This window comes from Chrysochloris asiatica, unplaced genomic scaffold (assembly GCF_000296735.1).
Source record: "Chrysochloris asiatica unplaced genomic scaffold, ChrAsi1.0 scaffold00019, whole genome shotgun sequence".
Classification (NCBI taxonomy): domain Eukaryota; kingdom Metazoa; phylum Chordata; class Mammalia; order Afrosoricida; family Chrysochloridae; genus Chrysochloris; species Chrysochloris asiatica.
The window spans coordinates 13,542,838-13,568,229 of NW_006408537.1; the positions used below are offsets into that span (position 1 = coordinate 13,542,838).

Genomic DNA, 25,392 nt, shown 5'->3' on the forward strand with positions numbered 1-25,392 from the left:
CCCTCGGGCCCTGGGCAGCGGCGGCTGCAAAGAGGACAAGGAGGGCAGCGAAAAAACCAGAAATAGTGTCGTCAGCAGCAGCCGCCTGTTCCTGGGAGAAAAAGAGGCTGTGGCAGCGACGCCGACGTCCTGCGCGTACCCCCTCTCCGCGGCACCCACCAGGCCCCCTCCTCCTCCTCTTCCGCGGCGGCGGCCACGGCCACGGCCACCATCTTCCTCCTGCTGCCAGTGGTAGCGCTCGTCTGGCGGAGCTGGGTGAGTTGCGGCTGTGGCCGCGGCCAAGGAGACAGACGGGCATTCTCCCCTCCCCCAATCCCTTCCACACGCTCAGCTTCCGCGGGCCTCCCCGCCCCTTCCTCGGCAGACATTCTGCTCCTTTCTCCCGCGCTACAGGGAAATCGCCCCTCGGGGCTCTTGCGCAACGTCCTCGGTCTCCATGGGCCGCGCCTTGGAACGTTGAGACCACGGGATGCGGAGGGAGCCGAGGCGGTGCGGTCCGCAGGCTGAGCGCTCGGCCCGAGGCCTCTCCCCGTCCGCTGCTCCCTTGCTCTTGGGAGCGAGTGTGCTCTGCTGTTGCCGCGCGGGCGCGCAGGCCCGGCGTGTACTACCTGAAGGGGGTCCAGGCCGCTGCCCTCCTGACCTGCCAGTTTGAGCGTTTTCGCTCTGGCGGCCCTGATACTGAGCTTTGGGACCAGGGTCCGGGAAGCGGGGACTGGCCATCATTGATCGCTAGGCTGAGCCCGGCCCCCGCTTTTGAAGGGGTGAGGGGAGTTGGCGTCCCATCCATCCTCCTGCTAACGCGCGCTTTTGTGCTCGGGACCCAAACTGTCGACTCCTTTTGCATAGTTTGAAATGAGAAGCCTAGAAGCTTGCTTTTCGAGAATACGTGTAATTTAATGAACCACCACTTGTCGATACGTGCGTGTTGATGGTGCTAAATAACTGATCACCTGACACATGGGGGTGGTGGGTGGGGAGGAGGGAGAAAGGGAGAGAAGGTTGGTACCGCGTACAGCCCAGCTTTCCTCCTACACCATTAATGTATTGCCTGATCAGGTGACCTTTTCCCGTCTTTGGATTTTTAAATGTAGAGTTATTCGAGGTAATTTTAGTATGTGGTTATTGGCGCTATTGAGGAATCATTCATAGATTCTAATCATGGATAGTCATTAATGTAAGTGGCAACAACGCTTTAATTCTTGCATAAGTCTATTTTTCATTATGTGTAAGAGAATGCTTAATTTAAAAGAAGCATCGATAATTGAGCCATCACCAAATAAAACTTTGCAACGTTATCTTAAGTTAAAATAATAGTGAAAATATAGAGTAAATTGCTTGGAGAGGACAGTTAGCCACTATTTTGGAGTTGAATTTGCCTATTTTCCCAAAACTGTTGCTTGAGATATTCCAAAACTGCTTATCTTGTCATTCATTTTCTTGTCATTTTTTGACACGTGAATGAAGTGTATTTTTGTTATTGTGGAAGTGTAGATGACATGTGAGTCAAAGAACCAAGAAGTCTTTGCAATCTTATTGTATATTAGTTCAAGCCTTATTAGAAGGTAAGCGATGTTGTGTAAAAATTGTTGTTATTTCAAAGAGTTATTTTGAATGTTACTACTTAGACTATTTTTCATTCTTTTGGTCCTATTTTGTTTATTGACCCTATATTACCGTAGTGATGGGTTTTCCTTCCATTTTCATCATTATCATTATTCATTATTGTTATTTTCAAATGTGTACTGCATTTTCTGATAATGATGTTGTTTAAGTGCACTCCAGTCGTTCAGACTCACAGCGACTCTGTATAGGGTTTCCAAGGTGTGACTGGTGTGTTTGAACCTCCGGCCTCATGGTTAGCAGTCAGTGCCTATCCTATAGCACCACACCAGGACTCCTTTTCTGGTACTAGTAAATGAATTGCATGTGTATGTGTGGGGTGGTGGTGGTGATAGTGCTGGTGGTGCTTTTTGGAAGCTATTCTAAGCCACACACTGTTTCTTAGCTGCAAAAAGATTAGTACTCAAGTGATACTTTTAAAGTATGTAGATTGCAACCTTAGATTTTAAGCTTTATTTGATAGCTGAACATGTGACTTTTCCAAAGGATAACAAATGAGTGAGTGTTGGGAGTTACAATTTCACTTGCGTTTTGCATGCTTTTATAGGTCCATGTATTGAAGAGCATGGAATTGTAATTTGTACCCTGTTTTTGGAGAGTAGTGGACTTCCTTATTCTTAACACACTGACTTTAGTTTTGCATTCTGTGCTGTTGAAATAGAACTCATAACGTTATGCTGATCCCATTGGTATACTTATCATTTACATATTTATATAGGTTAAATTTAAGAGAACTGTAAATGTAAATGAGGAATGTTGTTGTTGTCAAGTGCCGTCGTCTAGTAGATTCCAACCCATAGTGACCCTATATAGGGTTTCCAAGGATAGGTTCGTCAAAAAGTCGAAAGGAGATTGTCTTCATTTTCACAAATCCAAATCAGATTATAATTTATATTGTACTGAATATTGTAATCTGCTAAAAAAGGTTGGTAATCTTTTTGGTTTTTGTAGTATCTTATTAATAAAACTATTATTGATAAAAGCTGTAAGGTAGCAAGTATTACTGGAAAATTATCTTAAGAGTTTAGCTACAGAGCATACTTAAAGTTGTTGTTATGTGCCGTGGAGTCGGTTCAGACTCATAGCGACCCTGTACAGGGTTTCTGAGGCTGTAAATCTTATTGAGGAGCAGAAAGCCTCATCTTGCTCCCGCGAAACAGCTGGTAGTTTTGAACTGCTGACCTTGAGGTTGGTAGCCCGACTTGTAACCACGCTACCAGAGCTCCTTACTGTATGTAGATTATGCATCTAGTCTATTTTGGGGGGTGGTTATTAAAACTGGTTATATTTTTCATTCCTGACAGGGTAACCGAGTTAATGTATTTGCTCTCTTAAATGTGCACTTTATTGTTTTCTTTGCACAGATTAAATTGGTTTAATTTCACATTAAATCCTTGTATTTTTTAATTTTTTTGGAGGTGGAGGTGGTGGTGGTAAGTGCTGTCAAGTTGGTTCCGACTCATAGTGACTCTGTATAGGTTTTCTAAGGAGAGACTGGTGTGCTTGAACTGCTGAACTTGCAGTTTAAACAGATGTTGCGGTCCACATCTGGTTGAATTCTCGTCAGTAAGCCATCCTAGCTATCTGCAATTTGAGTTAGACCATTTTTTAAAAAGTCAGAGAATTGAAAGTTCTGTGATCATTTGTACAATAGTCAAGTACTATGATCAAGTAAAATAGTCAAGAAATGTAAAAATTTCGAATACCTAAAAGTTTTAGTCTGTTGCTGTAGTCTAACTTTATTAGATAAAGTTGTGAATGTTACAGTAGATTGTGCGGAAAGGTTAAACTTAATCATTTTAATTCACTCAAAAGTTTCTATGAGCTCGCCACATGAAAACATTATAAAAATTGTAGATTGTGAAAATAATTGAAAAGTTTGTAGTTGGTGGCGCTGAAGGATAAGCACTGAACCATAAGGTCAGTTTGAACCAAGGTTAGTGGTTGAAACTCACCAGCCGCTTCTTGGAAACCCTGTACAGGGTCACTAGGAATTGGAACTGACTTGAATACACTTAACGTCAACAGTAGTATACATATTGAGGATAACCTTGTTTGTACGTTTTCTGTTTTATTTTGGAAAAAAAACCTAGTCAGTTTTGTTTAAAAAAAAAAATTTTTTTTTTAAAGTTAATGATATATTAAGATGGTAAAGTTCAAATGCGTGCTATGCAAGTAGGGGAGAAAGATGAAGCTTTTTGCTCCCTTGAAGATTTAAAGCCTTGGAAACTTTTACAAGGTCACTATGAGTCTAAACTGAGGACGTTTAATAGAAACAACAGTAGCATGCAAGTAGAGCCCATAGGTATGGTAGTTAAAGTTAAGGAATTCAGGCTTAGGAATTATACTGCCTTTGTCCAAAGTTGCTTTGCTGTAAACTGAATATGTGACCTTGGGCAAGTTAATCATCTGGACTTTAGTTTGCTCACCTACAAAAGAATAATAGTAGTTAAAGTTACCTTTTAGGGCTGTTTTGGAAGACAAATGAGATGATGCATATGGTGTATTACTTAGTATAGAGCCTGGCACATGGTGTGCTCAGTACAGTTTAGTTTGGATTATTGTTACCTAGGCCATAGTTTAAGGAGCTCTGGGAGCGTAGTGGTTACGAATCGGGCTGCGAACTGTAAGGTCAGCAGTTCGAAACTACCAGCAGTTCCACGGGAAAAAGATGAGGTGTTCTGCTCCTGTAAAGATTTACAGCCTCGGAAACCCTGTATAGGGTCGCTATGAGTCGGAACCGACTCCTCGGTACACAGCCACCACCGGAGCCGGGTCATAGTTTTAATGAGGTTATTCTGTGGTTTAATTTAAATTTCAGATGCTTCCCTAATATCAGTAGATTAGCTCTGAACTTTGAAGTTAACTATTTCTTACTCCTGTTGACCTAGTGTAATTCTGCTTTTGTCAGTTTCAACTTGTACTTGACAGTCCTTTTTCTAGTTACTTATGTCTGCCATGGTCTGTCTTCATACAGCAGACACCTTGTTATCTTATATATTCTTTTTACCTGATAAATTTTAGAAATTGGGCTCTTTTATAAAATCCTGTCAATAGATTTTAACTAATGAGACTCGATCAAAATTTGAAATAGCTTGTAGTGCAGATAATTGGCTAGGTGTCTTTGCTTTGTAAAATGGTATTTTGTAGAATTGTGTCATTTAGTGCCTGATGTCCTACAGAGCTTATTTGAGACCCAGCTCTGTTGCTTTTTTATTCTGTAAAATTGGATGTAACTTCTCTAAACCTTGTTGTTAAGTGCTGTCGACTTGGTTTTTGACTCATGGTGACCCACCCTATATAGGGTTTCCAAGGAGCGGCTTATGAGTTTGAAAAGCCAACCTTGTGGTATGGAGTGACCTTGCGGTTCAGAACTTTATCCCACAGCGCCACACCAGTGACTAAACCTTAGTCACTCTATCTTATAAATTGAGAATAACGTTGTTGTTGTAAGTGCTACTGAGATATTGTAAGTGCTACTGAGATGGTTCTGACTTATAGTGGCCTGTATAGGATTTCCGAGGAGCAGCTGATGGGCGTGAACCATCAACCTTGGAGTTAGCAGTCCAGTGCTTATCTTGAAACACCATACCAGGACTCCTTGAGAATGATTGTTGTTGTTGTTAAGTGCTGTCGGTTTGGTTTCGACTCATAGCGACCCTATATAGGGTTTTCTGAAGAGCATCTGGTGGGTTTGAACTGCTGGTATTGAGGCTCAAACTGATCTTGCAGTCCAGTGCATTATCCTGCTGTGCCAACCAGGACTCCTTGAGAATAATAGTGCCTGCCTAATTGTGTGATTGTGAGGATCAAATAACACAGTGCCTGGCACGTAATAAACATTTTATGAATTTAACTTTAAAAAACCATAAATTAGAATAGTGATAAGTACAGTGGCTCGCAAGTGAGATTTTCTCGATTCAAGTTTTGGTGCTACTGTTTACCGTAGCAGTACATTTATATATGTATCCCAGTTTTATTTTGTGTGTGTGTGTGTATAATGGGGACTGTATGATAGTAGCAATTGTGAGGGTGGCATGGGACCAGGTGGTGTTTTGTTCTGTTGTACATAGGGTTGCTATGGGTCTGAACCTATTTGACAGCACCTAACAACATATAATGTAGCATTGTTAGGAACATTGAGGAATCCTTAAGTGGCACAAAAGATTAACCTCTGATTGTTAACTGAAAAGTTAGTGGATCAAATGTACCCAGAGGTGCCTTGGAAGAAAGACCTGGTGATCTAGTTGAGAAAATATCATAACCTTATGTAACACAGTTCTACCTCCACACACATGGGACTGCCATGAGTTGGAGCCAATTTGACTCTAAGGCAACTAGTTGGTTGGGAGGTATTAACTATTAATATTTTCAATTACTAACTGTAATGCTGGAGGGTCAAGTCTACCCAACCTCAGAAGAGAGGGCTAGAGATCTATTTCTAAAAAGTAAGCCATTGAAAACCCTTTGGAGCAGTGCTTTACTTTTCCATACACAGGATCCTCATGAGTTGTAATTCATTGAACCAACAACTGGTTTTATGAAGATTAAATGAATTAATAAATGTAGAGCACAGTTTCTCACTGCTGGCACTATTTGTGGTGGTTGTGTGCCACCAAGTCAGTTCTAACTCATAGCGACCCTTTATAGAGTTCCTGAGGTTGTGGATTTATACAGGAGCAGAAAGCCTCATGTTTATGCTCCTGTTGATTTCGAACTACCGACCTTGCAGTTAGCAGCTGAACTCATAACCCACTATCTTATCAGGACACTGTTGTGAAGTGCTGTCGAGTTGGTTCTGACACATAGCAACCCTGTATGGGATTTCCGCTGGGCACCTCGTGAGCTTGAACTGCTGACCTTGCAATTCATATGGCTTTGCAGTCTGGCTCATTAACCAGGACTCTGTTGATGGACTCAAGCGTGGCAACAGTAGTGAGGTTGGCCCAGGATCGTGCAGTGTTTCAGTCTGCTGTGCATAGGGTGACTATGAGTCGGTGCCAACTCGATGGCACCTAACAACAACAACAACATTTAGGACAAGATGAGTCTTTGTTCTTGAAGGTGTACTAATGCATTATAGCATAGGTAGCAACATACATGGTCTCTGCAAACTGGAGAAACCCTCTCCAGTAGCACCCTCTCCAGTTGTGACCCCACCCCCCGACCCTCTTCCCCACCAGCAAATCTCCAGACTTTGCCATATGTTCTGAGGGTAGAAGGTAAAATCCTGCTCAGTTGAGAACTACTGATATATAAAGTATGTAGAACAGTGCTTGGCATGACGTTTGAGCATGATATGTTTTTTATGCTTGTATTTCTTCTTTCCCCCCCAATTTAGATTTTATATGCAAATGTCAGTTTTTTATTATTGCCATAATAGAATGCCCCTCACTCCAATTACTATTATTATACTTTTACTGCTTAATTTTTAATATCTTGTTTAGTTTTTCTTAACAGATTTTATAATCTGTAAAATATAGAATCTATAAAAATACAGAATCTTTATGAAATATGATTACTATATTTTTACCTCTCTTTCTCCTCTGGCCCCCTTGCTCCCCAACACTCACACATGCAAGAATGTAGGCTACTTGAGACAGAGCTTCATCTTAGGAGATAACCTGTTATGTCCTTATTACAGCTTTATTGTTGTTGTTAAGTGCCGCCGAGTCAGTTCCGACCCATAGTGACCCTGTACAGGGTTTCCCAGGCTGTAAATCTTTACGGGAGCAGAAAACCTCATCTTTCTCCCGCGGAGCAGCTGATAGTTTCTAACTGCTGACCTTAAGGTTCGCAGCCTGATTTGTAACCACTACGCTACCAGAGCTCCTTTATTACAGCTTTAGGGACTCATTAAGCTAATATATGTAGTTTTGGAAAACAAACAAACAAAAAAACTATAAAATAGTTGTGCTTTGAAGATGTGTTTGAAAAGTTGGGGCAGGCAATTTTTCTTTACCCTTGAAGTGGGTTTTTTAGAAGTATAATTTATTCTTCTTTTTGCTGGCGGTGCTTTCTAAATTTAATTTCTTTTATATGCTCTTCAGATCTGAAACACTTAGAAAATAATATATGCTGACTTAATGCTCAGTCAGTATACGCTGAATTTGGCTGCAGTATAATTGTCTTGAGAGTTCAGATGAAACAAACATTATAAACTGGGAAATATTTTCAAATTTGGATTAAATTTTATTCTGAATTTAGTACCAATAATTTTTAATTTTATTTTTATTATTGTATGTTGAATCTTTATAAATAGTCTAACAGGATCAAACTCTGCATTCATAATTAACATTTGAATGCATACTGTTCTCTTTGCCTGGAATGTCCTCTGAGTCTTTAGGATTCAGTTCACATATTACCTGCTTAGCCTTCTTGACCTGAGTTTCACTTTTCTTTCTGATACTGTAGGTACTATTTGTAGCCTTTCAGCATGACACTTCCACATTTTGTTATGATATTTACATGGTGTATTGTTTATATGTGTGTATTCTGTGTTGGATTTTGAATTGCTCAAATGTGAGACTGGAGTTTGCTTTCCTGGTACCTCTAATGCTTTGTAGTAGATTTTAAATAAATGTATGAATAAATGAACGATTTTGAATTAAGCAGATTATCCAAATGTCTGATTTAGCTAATAACATGATGGTGATTATGTGCCTTGCAGTCACTTGCAACTCTTAGCAACCCTATGCAGGGTTTCTGAGCCTATAAATCTTTCTCCTGCAGAACTGCTGGTAGTTTCAAATTGATGGCCATGAGATTAGCAGCCTGATTCATAATCACTACAGTACCAGAGTCCCTTAGCTGGTAGCCTAGTGTTTCTAAACCCAGAAACAATTTCTGATTGCAACATATGTGTCCAAATTACGTTGTTGTTGTTATGTGCCGTGGAGTCGCTTCCGACTCATAGGGACCCTACACAGGGTTTCCGAGGTTCTAAATCTTTACAGGAGCAGACCGCCTCATCTTTCTCTCCCGGAACCGCTGGTAGTTTAGAACTGCTGACCTTGTGGCTCACAGCCTGATTCGTAACCACTACGCTACCAGAGCTCCTTTAATTGATTAATTATGAGGTGGCTCTATATGATAAGCCATTCTACAGGAGAAAAAGGAGACTTTCTGTGACCTTAAAGATTTTAAACCTCAGAAATTCTATATACAGTGTCACTGTGAGTCGGAACTGATTCGATAGCACTTAATAACAACAACATAGAAATGATTAACCATTTAAAATAGAATCCATGAGGCTTGTTATATGTTCATTATTACATTTATAATGCCGGGTACATGTAAGGAGGTATTTACATAAGAATTTCAATGTCAGAACCAGAAATTGGTTTAAAAATCAGGCAGTTTGTATAGTTAATAAAAAGTGTATTAGCCCTTAACTTCCCCTGATGATTTGATTATGTTTGTTTATCCATGTTATTAGTTATCTTGTTATTGTTAAGTGCTGTGCAGTGGAGTGGATTCCACCTCTTCTTAGTGACTCTGTATAGGGCTTCCAAGGAGCAACTGGTGGGTTTGAACAGTTGACTTTGTGGTTCACAGTCCAGTGCTGATCCTATAGCGCCACACCAGGAGTCCATTAGTTATCATAGAATGTTTTATTTCAGATAATGTTCTTTTTACTTAAAAAAAAAAACAAAATTATTTTGGAATAATTTTAGATTTATAGAAAAGTTTCTCAGACAGTACAGAGAATTCTTGTATAACCATCTCCCATTTCTCCCTGTTGTTAACATCTGACAAAACCTTGGTTTCTTTATCAAAAACTTGGAAAGGTTAACTTTAGTACATTACTATTAATGACACTCCAGACTTTACTTTGATTTCAGTTTTTCCTTCAATACCATTTTTATGTTCTAGGTTCCAGCCCGGGATACCATGTTTTATTTAGTAAATTATTGTTTATTTAAAGTGATTTGTATTTTTGATTGATTGGACATTTGTTTTCCAATTAGGATGGAGAGTTGTTATTTTTTATCATGAGCACTTGAAATCTGGAACTCTTAAAAGAAAAGAAAAGAAAACTTTATACCTTCAATAAGTGTTACTTTCAGATAGTCTTAAATGGCTGTAAACTATCATTTTTGGTATTCTTCCTTGGAACCACATATGAAAAAAATGTTATTAATTTATAATAATTTCTCTTAAAATGAGTTCTTCAAAGCACTAGTGATGTATCTTTTGGCATTCATTATCTTTGGATCCATAAATCTGGGATACTTTATACTTTAATCAGGGGTCCTGGTTGGCACTATAGGATAAGCTCTTTATACCGCTAACCACATATTAGATTGATGGTTCTTCAAGGTTGGTGGAAGCTACTCTGGCACCTAACAACAACTACATACTCTATCCTGCCTTGGAAGAGGCCCAGTCTTACTGACCCTGTTAAAAGTGTTTGACATAATAGTAGCTGCTTAGTTAAATTGTTGTTGAATAAGTCAAATATATTATTTTAAAAATGTAACTTTGTTATATCTAGCTTTTCTTCTTGTTTCATAGTCATGGAAGTCTTTTTTTCCCTGATAGTGTATACTTTCAATGGAAGCACCCTTTAATTTACCCCTTAACACTCAAAACTGAAACTAACTGCCATTAAGTCGATTCCAACTCTTAATAGTGACACTATATACCGACCCTGTATAGGGATTCCAAGGAGTAGCTGGTGAGTTTGAACTACCGACCTTGTGGTTCAATGTCTAGTGCCACACCAGGAGTCCTCTGAGATAAGATGTTGTTAAGTGCCATCTTGAGATCAGATAGCTGCGAGGAATTAAAACCGTAAGGAAATTTGTCCTGACTCTCCATCAGCATTGCTAATTGTAATTTGCTGATAATGTTATTAGGAAATACATACAAAATAATCAACAAGTGAATAAAGTTGTTGTTGTTGTTGTTAAGTGCCGTCGAGTTGGTTCCGACCCATAGCGACCCTGTACAGGGTTTCCGAGGGTGTAAATCCTTACGGGAGTAGAAAGCCTCATCTTTATCCCGCGGAGCAGCTGGTAGTGATTAAAGTAGCTAACCTTTTATTTCAAGGTTTATTAATATCTAATGTAAATTGTCAAGTTTGAGAAGAATTGAAACTCTTACCCGTTCGTATTAATTTTCATTAGAGTGAGGATATATTCTTTTTTGTTTTTGATTGTTAGGTACTTTGAGTTGCCTCCTAGTTACAGCAACCCTATGTAGTACAACAGAAGGAAGCACTGCCCAATCCTGTGCCATCCTCACAATTGTTGATATATTTGAGATCATTGTTGCAGCCACTCTGTCAATCCATCTTTTGGGGGGGGGGGTCTTCCTCTTTATCACTGATCCTCTACTTCACCATATATAGTATAGGGTCACTATTAGATAATGTTGTACTCTGGGGACTGGTGCCTCCTGACGACATGTCCAAAATGCGTGAGAAGTCTTAACCATTCTCACTTCTAAGTTTATCAGATTACATCTTAATGTATTTTGGCAGATATATACACCCATGAAACCACCACCACAATCAAGATTTAGAATATGTCTAGTATCCCCAAAGTGACCTCTTGCCTCTTTGCAGTTCATCACTTTTCTCCCAGGCTCAAGACAACCACTGATGCATTATGCAGAAAATTGCTTTAAAAGAAGAGCCTATAATGCGTCAAATCTTTCCAGCTTCTTATCTCACTGTTAAGGGTAATTAATAATTATGGGCATGGGTAGAGGAGCGTGAACTGAGGTTTGAATCTTGGCTTTGCTTTGTGACCTTGGGGAAGGTAGTTAAATTCTTTAAAGTTATTCTGTTCTTCATAAAGCAGTGTAATAATAGAGCCAAGAATTATTGGAGACTAAATGTTATGAAAGGAGTCCTTATGGCGCAGTGGTTAAGTGCTGTGCTGCTAACTGAAAGGTCAGTGGTTTGAACCCACTAGCTGCTTTGCAGGAGAAAGATGTTGCAGTAAGATTGTTGGTGTTGAGTGCTGTCGGTCCATTCTGCCTTGCAACTACATGGGGCAGTTCTATTCTGTCTTACAGAGTTGTCTTGTACTGGACTTGGCAGCACAATTTTTTTTCAGGTTTTAAGTAATATAAGTAAAATGCTTATTAGCTCAGTGCCGGCATATACTACTCAATTAATGGTATTTTTAAACTTCTCCTCCCCCTATTTTTATAGGGGAAAGAATTCAAGGCCAGTTTCTTTGAGAAAATTTTCATAGATAAATGGACATTAATATTGTTTTAGAATTTTAGTAAAACTAACTGATCATTGTGATTTCATAAAATTGTGGTGTGCACACTTTTGTGTGCTTTTACAGTTTTGTTGTTGGTGGTGATGTGATTTGTTGAGTTTAAATTTCTTTCCATTTTCCTCCCCTGTCCCCACAAAAAAACTTTTTTGTCTGTTTTCCTTTAAATGATGTTTTATATAAAACAAGGCTACATAACAGTTTTAATAGGTATGGTACAATGTCTTAAATAATTTCAGCTTTTATATGAGTTTAATGTAAAAACAATGCCTAATTCTTATGAAAATGTTATGGTTAAAACATGGTTTTTATTATTTAAACCATGTATTTCTTTTAAATGTATTAAATTAATGGACTATATACATAGCTCCCCTTCCCCTCTAAAAATCATGAACCAAACTAAACAATAGTATTTCTGGTAAGATGCATGATGAAGAAACATTATTTAGTAAAGATACGTTTTACATTTCCAAATGTGTTTTCTAAAAACAGTCAGGGATTTTTTTTAACATCCTTTCAGAAATTCCTAAAGTGTGTTCGTAGACTCAAAACGATTAAAATAATTTGGTTTTAGGTGATTTTCAATTGATAGCTTTATTTCTTATGGTATTTTTTTTGTCTTTCTATAGGGCTGAAAGACACACAGAAGTCTTCATGGATATAGTTGATACATTTAATCATTTAATTCCTACTGAACACTTAGATGATGCCCTATTTCTAGGATCCAACCTGGAGAATGAAGTCTGTGAGGATTTTAGTACAAGTCAAAATGTCTTAGAGGACTCGCTGAAGAACATGCTCAGCGATAAGGATCCTATGCTAGGATCTGCAAGTAACCAGTTCTGTTTGCCTGTTTTGGATAGCAATGATCCCAATTTCCAGATGCCTTGTTCAACAGGTAATTCTTACTTTTTTTTTTTTTTTTTTTTTAGTCTACAGTTTAAAGTAAAAGGAATTTTTAGCAGCTCTTTTTTTGTTTTTGTTTTTTTTAAATAAATGATGAGGATAGCGAATTTAGGATTTTCCCTTTGAATTCTGGACTGCTTTTCTAGGCATCAGAATTAGAATTCAAACTAAATTTTCTCCCAAGGAATGTGGCATTATCTTTAAGGATGTTTTAGGTAGGTTGATCACATAGTTACCCCAATGGGACACTTTTGAGAATTAAAGGGACACTGTTAATAATTATAGCATGACAACAGGTATAAATTGGGATTCTCCCTGGCAAATAGGGATTGCCTGTAAAATTGGGACATGTTGTCACTTTAGGTATAGGGTTGTCTATAGGGAGAAGGATAAATTGTGTGATTTGCACTTTTTCGATGTCCTGGTTCCCAGTTTTCCACATTTAATGTATTGTTTGCTCCCATTCTTTGGTATTTTGTTACATGTATCTCAAAACCCAGACAAATAACTGTAGATCTGTGCTGTCCAATACAGTAACCACTAACCTACATATTACTATGAAACTTATTTTTAAAATATATAAACTATTTTATCAATTTAAAAAGTACTGAATACATGTTGAAATATTTTGGATATTTTTGGTAAAATAAATGATACTATTTTATTTTTACCTGTTTTAAAGCGGTTACTTGAAAATTTAAAACTGCGTATGCCTTGCATTGTATTTCCACTGGACAGCTGTATTCTGAGATCTATAGTTAAAGCGCAGAAAGTTTGAGAATAGTAACTTTTTGTAGGGTTTTATAATTTTTAATGAGAAATTATTCTGTAGTTATGTTGTTCCTACATAAAACAACATGTAGGTTTTCTTTTATAAAGCAAACAAAAATTACCGCACACTTTGGGACAATTACTTAGCCTGTAAACTGAAATTGTTGTTGTTAAGTGCCGTCTAGTAGGTTCCGACTCATAGCGACTCTGTATCCCTATACAGGGTTTCCAAGGAGCGGCTGGTGAGTTTTTACCATCAACCTTATGCTTCAAACAGACATTGCAGTCCAGTGCTTTATCCCACAGTGCCACATCAGGACTCCCTGGTGTGGTGCTGTAGGATAAAGGAAAATCAGGTTCACATAAAGAAATAAGGCTTTCGCCCACTGTTCCCTAGATTAGTTCACAGGTTTATGTGGTATTCGTCTGTGTTTTCAGTGACTGTAGACTTGTCTTGCTCTACAGCTTTTCAGTATTTTTTTTTCATTTCTTTTTAATATTTTTTACCAAATATTTTAAATTGTATATAGTCATACAAGGGGATTTCAAAAAATTCATGGAAAAGTGGGATGAAAAGATACTGGTATTTTCCCATGATTTTTGATGCCCCTTCATACTGAAAGTTGAAGTAGATGGTCTGCTGCTTATCCCCAAATTTGTCTGATTTTTTTACCAGAAGACCTCAATACTTTGACTTCTAGGAATTCTTTGTATTTTAACAACTTCACACTGAGGTCTTTTGTGTTGCTTGCTAATGGTATATCTGAATTACATACATTTCTGTTGTGTTATTGCTTAGGTTTACATTGTTTTCATGGCTGTATTCTAAATGTTTTAAAGTTTTAAAAATTTTGTTTTATGTATGCATTGTTCAAGTTTTTGACTTTGGTGCTTATGTCAGTAGAGGAGATCTAACGATTTTTTATTGTTAAGCACGTTTTGACAGTTATGCACAGTTTTTCTGGTTTAGTCCCAATTCAGAAACACACTTACTGAATTTATTTACTTGTTGGAAATACAGTTATCTTTAAGGATGCTATAATGGGCACATGTATCATCATCACATTAGACTTCTTTACTGATAAAAAACATGATAGTATTCCTACTTGCTGTCTTGAAAGAAAAAAATGTTTTCTGTTTATAAAAATTTATTGATGTGAAAAATCTCTCCAATTTTGAAGACTTTGTTTGCTTATTGAAGACTTAGAGTACTGTTACTGAAGTACTTGTGAAAAAAATTGAGATGAGAATTATTAATGTGTAAGTTCCATTAGTTTTTAAACTGAAAATTTCTTAAGACTTTAAATAGAATTATTTTCTGAATTCACTTGTATTAAATTTGTTTGCTACAATTATCTTGCTCTTCTGTAGCAGAATTGTTTATATTAATATGTATATAGTATCTGGGTTTTAAAGATACACCAAGGGAGTATATATGAGGAACTATAAATAATAAAGCTCTTTAGGATTACTTGTATTTCATGGTCCCATTAGGCAACATATTTATCATGTTTGCTTCAAAGTTCGTTTTGCCCTTTGGGATGTTAGATTCAGTAAAAGGCTTACATGTTTTTGAATGCTTACATAATGGAAAACATTTTTGGAAAAAAAAGTTTTAACATTTAATTTTCAAATTAATTTAGATTTGAGAGAGTTGCAAGCAAGACACTTTAAACAACTATTAGTGAAGCCCTTATATTTATCAATTTAGTTATAGTTATTCACTAACTCTTAGCTTTTTGCTGTTAAAAAAAAACACAGAAAACCACATAGATGTTAACCTGATGTTTGTACCTGACTGTATAGAATTTTACTGTCTTGACTGAAGCTCAGCAGGGAATTGACCCTGTCTAGCCTGCAGAGCATTTAAACCCATACATTATAGAATGTTTTGGAACCTTGGTTTTAACAGTGCTAAAATTAAGAGTTAACTGCTGCCTTGTTCTCAGTTTTACAGAATCAGTTTGATGTACTATGGTGGTGGTGGTGGTGGTGGTTGTTATGTGCTGTGGAGTCGGTTCCGACTCATAGCGACCCTGTACAGGGTTTCCGAGGCTGTAATCTTTAAGGGAGCAGAAAGCCTCATCTTTCTCCCGTGGAACAGCTGGTAGTTTCGAACTGCTGACCTTGCGGTTTGCAACCCGATTCATAACCACTGCACTACCAGAGCTCCTTAGTTGAAAAAGACTACCTTTTGATTGACAGTAGTTGAGTTGTTTGTATTATATATTTCAGTGACCTCAAAAAATTGTAGTTCTTTATAAAAAATAGAAAAGAAAAGAAACAAAGAGGATTGATTTTGGCATTGTCAGATATACAAAAGTTGCTTTTTGAGAGATGGCAACCTATAGATTCCTGATCTTTTCTTTTCTTTATGTAATTAACAGTGTTTTGGGTATGTTTTGTAGATGTTTCCAGTAATACATTGATGCTTTTTTTTTTAACCTCTAGTGCTTGAGGAAAACCATATATGTTGGGGAAATATTGATTAAATAGGTTCCAGATATCAAATACAGTGTTTCCTATACCATTTGAGGAATATGCTCAAAATCACTGAAGTTGTGTTAACAAGCTTTAATAAATAGTGTCATTAACAAATATAGCAATGAACATTGTTGTATAATTTATTTGTGTGAGTCTCTGCTTTCATGTTTTCAGTATACAGCTAAGAGTAGAATTGTAATGTCATCTGGCTGTTCTGTGTTTAATTTTGAGAAACTGCCAAACTTTTTCACAGTAACCACACCATTTTATGGAATCCTGGTGTGGTGCTGTTAATGTGCTGGACTGCAAGGTCAGTGGTTCAAGCTCACCAGCCACTCCTCGGAAACCCTATGCAGTGTTGCTATGAGTCAGAACCGACAACAGCAACAACAAACACCATTTACATTCCCACCAGCAACACACAAGGGTTTCAGTGTCTTCATCAACACTTGATGTATGAAATGGTATGTCATTATGGTTTTAACTTGTATTTTTCTAATAACTCATAATGGTAAGCATATTTTTACATACTTATTGAGCATTTGTATATCTTCTTTAGAGCAAGCAATTGTTTCTGAGTCTGATGGCTAATATTGCTGATGAGTTGCATGATTCATAAGTGAGTCTTCACTGTTAGGTGACCTATTCTATCTTTTATGGGAGTCCTCATATCTTCTGGTGTTCTGAAGTTTTATTGGTTTAATCTCTCATTTATTTTTGCTGGGACTTGGACTTTTTCAACTTCAAAAGTAATCCTTTCAGGTCTGGGAAATTTTCTTTGTGTTTTCTGAAAACACTTTATTAGTCAGATGTTGACCATGTTTCCTAACTGTTCTTCTGCCTTTTCCATATTTCTGCTTTATGAGAGATTTTTTGTTGTTGTTAAATGCTGTTGAGTTGGTTCCAACTCATAGTGACCCGGTATAAGATTTCCAAGAAGCAGCTGGTGAGCTTGGAACCACCAACTTTGCATTTCAAACCTATTTTGCTGTCAAGCGCATGAACCACAGTCACATATTAGTTACCCATATTTTCGATCTAGTTGAATATTTAATTTGATAATTATGTTACTATTCAGAGATTCTTTTTGGGTTCTCTTTAGTCAAAACATTGAAAAATGACAGTCTTTTGTCATATGGATATGATAAGAGTATCTTCCATAGTTTAAACTATTTTTTGTTTCCTTTGGGGCTTGTTTTTCTGTTTATTTATCTTGATCTTTCCCAATGTTGCAGGCTCACTGCCTAAGGTCTGTTATATTTGATTACTGATGTTTAAATGGAAGGAAATAGGAAATGTATACCAAAGTTTAAGCAGCTCTTATGGTGCATTGGTTAAGTACTTGATTGCTAACTAAAAGGTCTATGGTTCTAATCCACCCAACTGTGATAGAAAAGACTTGGTGATCTAGTGCTATAATAATGATGTTGTTATGTGCCATTGAGTTGATGCTGACTCATAGCGACCCTGTATAGGGTTTTCGAGTAGTGACTGGTAGGGTTCAACCGCCATGCATGTGGCTCAAACTGACCTTTCAGTTACGTGCATTAACCTATAGCTCCACAGCCTAGGAAACTAACGTCATATAGGGACCCTATGAATTTAAATCCACTGAAGAGCACACTGTAGCAGCAACTGTTAAGTTTTACTATTGAGGTGGTAGTGATGATGTGCCATGGAGTCGGTTCCGACTCATAGTGACCCTGTACAGGATTTCTGAGGCTATAAATCTTTAGGGGAGCAGAAAGCCTCATCTTTTTCCCACGTAACAGCTGGTAGTTTCGAACTGCTGACCTTGAGGGTGGCAGCCTGATTCGTAATCACTATGCTACCAGAGACCTCTTAATAAGTTAATGTTAAGTGCTGTCAAATTGTTTTCGACTAATAGTGACTTTGTATAGAGTGTAGACTCAACGGCACTTAACAACAATAGAGTTTCTAAGGAGTGGCTGATGAGTTTGAACCACTGACCTTGTGGTCCACTGCTTTATATATGAAGTTAATTTCCTAGGCTGTAATCCTTATAGTTCAAGGTCACCAGCTGCTCCTTGGAAATCCTACACTGGGTTACTATGAGTTGGAACCGACTCACAGTACTCAACAACAACATGCTGTAAAAGAGTATGTGTGTTTGTAGGAGGAGAGATTTATGAATGCTGGGAATGACTGTTACAGATCAAGGAGTTTTAGAAGGAAAACAGTCATGGACCATTGATTTAGTCAATTATCGATACTGTAAAAGTACGTCATCAGGTAGAAATATACTAAAAGCTACTTTTGTTGTTAACGTAGGTAAAGTTAATTCCGAATGGAATGATAAAAAAAAATCTAATCTTTATCTATTCTGTATTTTACATTTGAAGAAATTTAGGCTAAAGAATAATAACGAAGAAAATTTTAAATGAGACTTTTTATTAATTTATTGTTTATTTTGTGCCAGGCAGTATGCCAGGCAGTGGATATATGGATGGTGGTGTGTAGTGGAGTTGGTTCCGACTCATAGTGACCCTGAATAGGGTTTCCGAGGCTGTAAATCTTCACGGGAGCAGAAAGCCTCATCTTTCTCCTGTGGAATGACTGGTAGTTTTAACTGTTGACCTTGAGATTAGCAGCCCGACTCGTAACCACTGTGTTACCAGAGCATCGTAGTGGATATGTTGTTGTTGCTGTTGCTGTTAAGTGCTGCTGAGTGGGTTCTGACCCACAGCGACCCTGTATAGGGTTTCCAAGGAGCAGTTGGTGAGCTTGAACGACTGACCTTGTGGTTCAGATGACTTTGCAGTTTAGCACGTTAACCCACAGCGCCACACCAGGACTCCTTAGGGGATAGTTGTTGTTATGTGCTGTCAAGTCGATACTGACCCATAGCGACTCTACATAGGGTTTCCGCGGAGCAGCTGGTGAGCTTGAACCTCCTGTCTTGCAGTTCAAATGGCTTTGCATTCTGGCGCATTAACCCACAGTACCACACCAGGACTCCATTAGTGGATATGTTGCTGTTGTTAAGTGCCATTGAGTGTATTCTAACTCATAGCAACCTTGTATAGGTTTCCAAGGAGCAGTTGGTGAGCTTTCAACCACTGACCTTGCAGTTCAAATGACTTTGCAGTCTGACGCATTAGTGTCACACCAAGACTTCTATTAGTGGATATAGATGCAATTTTTCCATTAACTTTTTGGAGCCTACTGGTTTTATTTTTGGTTTAAAATTTGGTTTCTGTTTTCATGGAGGTTAAAGTTTAGTATAGAAATGATTTTTCTTTCGATTTTTTTTTTTTTTTTTTTTTTGGTAGCATGTTAATAAGGCTAGTTTTAAAATTTTACTTATACTTGTTGGGAAGGAGCTATGGTAGCATTAGTAGGTTATGTGTTGGGCTGCTCACTGTAAGGTCAGCAGTTTAAGTCCACTAGATGCTCCACAGGAGAAGGATAAGACTTTCTGCTCTTGTAAAGATATACAGCCTCAGTAACCCTACACAGGGTTGGCTATGAGTTGGAACTGACTTGACTTACATATAGCTACCATCATACTTGTTGGAAGAGGCCCATAGTCCTTGAGCGTCCCTGTACATTCTTGCTGGTTGTGTCAAGACTGCAAGTTCCTGACAACTCACTTTTTAAAAAAACACAAAGTAGTTGCCCTTAGTTAATACTAGCTCATAGATCCCAGGTGTTAGAGTTAGGACTGTTAATGCATGGACCACAATGTTGATTTGAACTGCAGGTTCCATGGCTGAAACTCACCAGCTGCTTCTCAGAAACTATCTACACAGGGTCGCTGTGAGTTGAAACCAACTCCATGGCACTTAACAGCAACAACATACTCCATAAGGTTTTCAGTGGTTGAGTTTTCAGAAGTAGACCAAGTCTTTCCTTTGTGCTGCCCAAGTAGACTTGAATTAGCAGTCGAGCATGTTTACATCACCCGGGGGTTCTTTACCGTGACATTTCTCAGGGTTATGCTTGCAGTAAGCATGTTATTAAGTTGTTAAGTGCCATAGAGTTGCTTCCGACTCATAGAGACTCTATGTAGGGTTTCCAAAGAGTGGCTGTTGAATTTGAACTGCTGACCTTGTGGGTCACAGTCCAGTGCTCATCCTACAGTGCCATACCAGGACTCCAGTTTATAAGCTGTGTAGTTGTTGTTAAGTGCCTTCTGGTGGTTGTGGTGTGCCGTGGAGTCAGTTCCAAGTCATAGTGACCCTGCATAGGGTTTCCAAGGCTGTAAATCTTTATGGGAGCAGAAAGCCTCATCTTTCTCCTGTGGGACAGCTGGTAGTTTCTAACTGTTGACTTTGAGGTTATCAGCCCAACTCGTAACCACTATGCTACCAGTTGGTTCCAACTCCTAGCATCCCTTATGGGATTCAAGTAATCCTGCCTCAGACAAAGGGCAGATTAGTTTACTGCTTAGCATAAAAGCAATACATTCCTTATGTTCAATGTCCCTCTCTTTATCTCTTCCCACTGTGTGAGCAGGCATCTATGTAGATCCTCCTTTAATTGCCCCTATGGAGTTTGAGGAGCAAGGGCAACCAAAATAACATGATCATGCTACTTGCTGTGCCGTGAATGACAGAGCTCTGTCTCTGACCCAGTGGTCTCGTGCCTCTGTCAACATCCATGAAACAGTAACACAGTAGCTTACGTTTGTAAGAGTAAAATTCAAGATCCTTCCTGATTTTTGACAGTACGGTTTCATTCCACAAGGGATTCATGAGAACTTACTCATAAGTACTTTAATTTGATTATTAAAGAATATTTAAACATTAAAAAAAATTAGCACCACTGTTTTAAAGCAATAGCTAATTCATATTGTTCTATATATGTTGTCCATCGATATTCCCCAAGTACTTTAAAATAGAGCTTACCTCATACAAGGGGACTTAAAAAAATTCCATTGTGTCTCTTAATTCCAGTAACATGTTGTTGATTGCTATTGAGTAGATTCTGATAGTGAAGTAGAGAACTTTTTTGGCACTATGAATAATGGGGACAGAAAAACTCCAGAATTTATGATTTTGCAATTTGATAAAGTAGGATTCTATAATTTGATTATTAATATAGTTATGGCACTGTGGGATAAAGCACTGGACTGCAAGGTTGGTTTGAACAACCAGGTCAGTGGTTCAAACATACTCCTTGGAAACCCTATTACACAGGTTGCTATGAGTTGGAACTGACTGGATGACACGTTAAAACAACAAACTTGATCCGAAATAATGTTCCTTTTATATATATAATCATAGAGTTCTATATCAGATGTATAAAAGTTGATAATCGACTTATTAATCAATTTGAGGTGATTTGTGAACAGCTTTTTAATCCTTAAAGTAGTGAATTTTTATAGTTTGTTACTGAAAAATAATTTTATTTTTAAGATCAGGGATCCTGGAACAAACATTATCTTGACCTTAATTTTGATCTTCTTTTCCTTTGTGTTATTTAACCCTGTGAATTTTATTTTTACCATATTTTGCATCAAAAAGAAATAGTAAAATCTCTAAGTTCTTTGTTGTTATGTGCCATGGAGACTCAGCAACCTTGCGTAGGGTTTCTGAGGCTGTAAATCTTTACGGGAGCAGAAACCCTCATCTTTCTCCCACAGAACAGCTGGTAGTTTCAAACTGCTGACCATGAGATTAGCAGCCTGATTTGTAACTACTACACTACCAGAGCGCCTTCTAAGTTCTTTACTCTGCTATATTTAAAAAATATTCTTCACATGTAACAGCATTCTCATTTCCTTTGGAGTTGTTTCATGGCTGTTAACTTAGTCTCATTCTCCCCTCACCCCCACCAACTTCTAATCTATGCTTTATGGTAACTACTGTCCACTTGGTTTCATAGATGTATATATTTTTTAAAGCTCAGTATTCAAGGGTGATATTCTTTACTTTTTATAAAAAAATTTTGAGCTTACCTGTTTTTCATTAAAAGGTGACTTCAGGGGGACAGTTTTGCTTCAAGGTTTAAAAGAGTATTTTAGGGGAGTGTTGTTGTTTGGTACCGTCTAGTTGGCTCCGGCTCAGAATGAACCTAACACAACAGAACAAAAATAACAGAATTGTTGTTATGCTTGAGCCCATTGCTTCTGCCACTGTGCCAAGCCATTCGCAATCTGTTGGGTTACTTCTCTTTGTAATGGTCATAAATATGGATCTCTTCCAAATGGTTGCCCATGTAGCTGTCTTCCAAATTTCGTGGTCTGTATCTGACAGTGTTCAGCTGCTATTCATAAGGTTTTCAGGGGTTAAACATTCAGAAGACGTGTCTCTTTCTTTCTTGTCTGTCTTAATGTGGAAGTTTTGCTGAACTAGTCCACCATGAGTAACCCTTGTTTTTGTTGTTGTGAGGTACCGTGGAGTCAGTTCTGACTCATAGCTACTTCCTGGTGTGGCGCTGTGGGTTAACGCACCAGACTGCAAAGCTGGTTCAAGCTGACCAGCTGCTCCTCGGATACCCTATACAGGGTTGCAATGGGTCTGAACCAACTCAAAGGCACTTAACAACAACAGCAATATAAACATAGGGTTTCCAAAGAACAGCTGGTGGGTTAAAACCACTGGCCTTGTGGTTTGCAGTCCATCACTTAACCCACAGCACCACACCAGAAGCCCTGCTGGTATTTAAAGTACTGGTGACATAACTTCCATCATCACAGCAACATGCACAGCAACACGCAAGTCCCACGGTAAGGACAAACTGATGGATGAGTGGTGTATTTTAGGCCAATAGTCTTTGGGATTTTTTCCAGTCTCGGTGGGTCCAATAAGTCTGGATTCTTAAAAAAATTGAAGTTCTGTGCCATAGTTTTCTTCCTGTCTGTGAGGTCCCTAATCTTTTGTTTCCCTGATTAGAGGACTTAGTATGTGATAGAGAGACACCATGTAGTTCTTCTGGTCTAAAGGTAGAGGTGACAGTGATTCATGGAGACAGTTAGTTCCTACTCTGATTTTTGGATTTCATTTTTGTGCTCTTGCTCCAGATGAATACAGACCAATAGTTGTATCTTAGATGGGTGCTTGTAAGCTTTTAAGAACCTAGACACTACTCATCAAACTAGAACTTTAAGAACTTTATATTGTGCCAATTGTCTGAATTGTTCTGAGACTATGGCCCTAACTTTATACCATGAAAGCTAATTTTGTGAGGTACTGATTATATCTAAGAGGTGTCAGCATATGTAGCCCCTGACTGTTTTATTATATATATGTTTTGGTATTGTAAAGTTAAAGATAACATGTTGTTGTTAAGTGCCATCTAGTCAGTTCTTAATCCTGGTGAAACTGTGTAGGTTTCCAAGGAGTGGCTGACGATTTTGAACTACCGACCTTGTGGTTAGCAGTCCAGTGCTGATCCTACAGTACTACACCAGGACTATGTTTGCCAACTCATCCTTTTTTGTGGTTGTATAGTTTAACGGCATCAGTTACATTAGGTAAGCTGTGCAGATTTCACCTAAATTTGGTGCCTTCTTTTCCATTACCATAAACAAAAAGTGACTATTTTCTAGCGAGAGATTCCCGGTCCCCTACATAAAATTGGTATTCACCAGTAATCATTAGTCTCTGTATATTTACCTATTTTTGTAATTTCATAAAAGTGAAATCATAAGATTTTTGTCCTTTAGTGATTCTGATAAAGATTTTTCTCACATGATTTCAAGAATGAGAATGGCTGGTTTCTTTTAGCGAATAGACTGGCCACAGCCTAGGAGAGAGGTTAATTTGTTCATGGGTCGTATCTTTAGATGGATGTCAGCCAGAGGAGCTGACTTTAATAATTCTTCAGTAGTGGCAGAATCCTGTAATTAGAGAAGTAAGAAAGCTTGATTATTTTGATTCCCCCAAATCATAGACCTAGGCATCCTTAAATTCTCTTGTGACTCATTTCCTGCAACTCCTGACTGACCCAAGAACTTCTTTACTTATTCCAGACTCATTTTCTTTCTGCCATTGTGTTATCCTGATTGAAAAATTTTGGCCTTGGTTTTAGTTAGGATTAGGTTCAATTGAAAGTGTCAGATGGTGGCTCTAGCTATCAAGTGTGGATTCTAGTCAATTAAAGGAAAAGAGACAACATGTATCCTGCTTTTAAGAGCATATTTATTAAGTTGAATGTATAATTTTTATTTAAGTCTCGATGATCATAATTTACACAATGGCTACATTTAGCAGTAAAGTAGGTAGAAAAATATAGTCTTTATTCCAGCCACACTGCAGGAATTCTAATAAATATGAAAGAATTGGTGAATGGATATTGGGTAACAGCTAGCAGCTCAAGCATAGTTGACTCTAGAAAGGCTGAGAAGCAGTACTTCATTCTTGGTAAGTGAACTCCAGGTCATTCTGGGGGGTTTGAATATTTGACTTGTTTTAAAGCTGATCTTACTTCACTAGAATTTTCTAGGCTTCACATGGTTTTCCCCCAACTAGTGGAACTTGGCCCTTGGTGTGTAAAATTAAGGTGTTTATTCGTAGGGCATATCATACAATCATGTCAGAAATTTTAAAGGAACATTGAATTTTTGTATTACTTACTCAGAATGGTGTGGGTTTCATCATTGCTACTTATATATTGGAAGCTTCATTCCATTAAGGTAATAATAGATTCCAAACTTACTTTGGCTGTATATTCTTATCAGTAAGATACTTTTGAGTATGCACCAATATTTGGTGTACAAGTATGTGTATGTTTGCCATGCTATATTGTTGTTGTTAGGTGCTGTCAAGCCGGTTCCAACCCATAGTGACCATGTATAGGGTTTCCTAGGCGTGGCTGGTGAGTTTGAGCCACCGATCTTGTGATTCAAATGACTTTGCAATCCAGTGCATTAACCCACAGCGCCACTAATGTAGTAATGTGCCTCATATAGTACAAGTATTTTAAAATTATGGGCCATCCCAGTAGGAGTAATGTGATACTTCCTTGGGTTTTGATTTGCATCTCTTTGGTGGCTAATCACACTGAGCATCTTTTCATGTAGTTGGTAGCCATTTGAATACCCTCTTTGGTGAAATGTTTGCTGCAAGACCTCTACCCATTTTAAGATTAGGTTATTTGCCACATGGCTCAATTTTCAGCTACGCAGTACATAAGGTATGTAGTGGGGACGTTAGTAAGATATGCTCACCATGGTATGATGAATCATTCAAAATCAAAAGGACAACGTTTACCTAAGGACAAAGTTCAGAAGGGTTGGGAGGGAGTGTGGAATGGAAATAGGAACCACATGGAGGAATTGGGATAGCTTGTTATTTCATGGAGGGTGTTGCAGTATGTTTGGAGGTTCGGGGGGTTTATAGCTGGGGAATTTGCAGGAGAATCCAGAAAGTCATTATTTTCTGGATCAAGACACTCAGCTGTTCCA

General features: G+C 38.2%; 1 protein-coding gene across 1 annotated transcript in view; it reads left to right on the forward strand.

Moving 5' to 3' along the window:
• Positions 1-227: 227 nt before the first annotated feature.
• The window catches only part of PHF3 (PHD finger protein 3), a 127,682-nt gene continuing 102,517 nt past the window's right edge, over positions 228-25,392 (forward strand). Inside the window, exons 1-2 of the mRNA XM_006835745.1 lie at positions 228-255; positions 12,488-12,756. Of these exons, the coding sequence (XP_006835808.1) occupies positions 12,513-12,756 (244 nt within the window). The 5' untranslated portion in view covers positions 228-255; positions 12,488-12,512. The remainder of the gene's footprint in view (positions 256-12,487; positions 12,757-25,392) is intronic.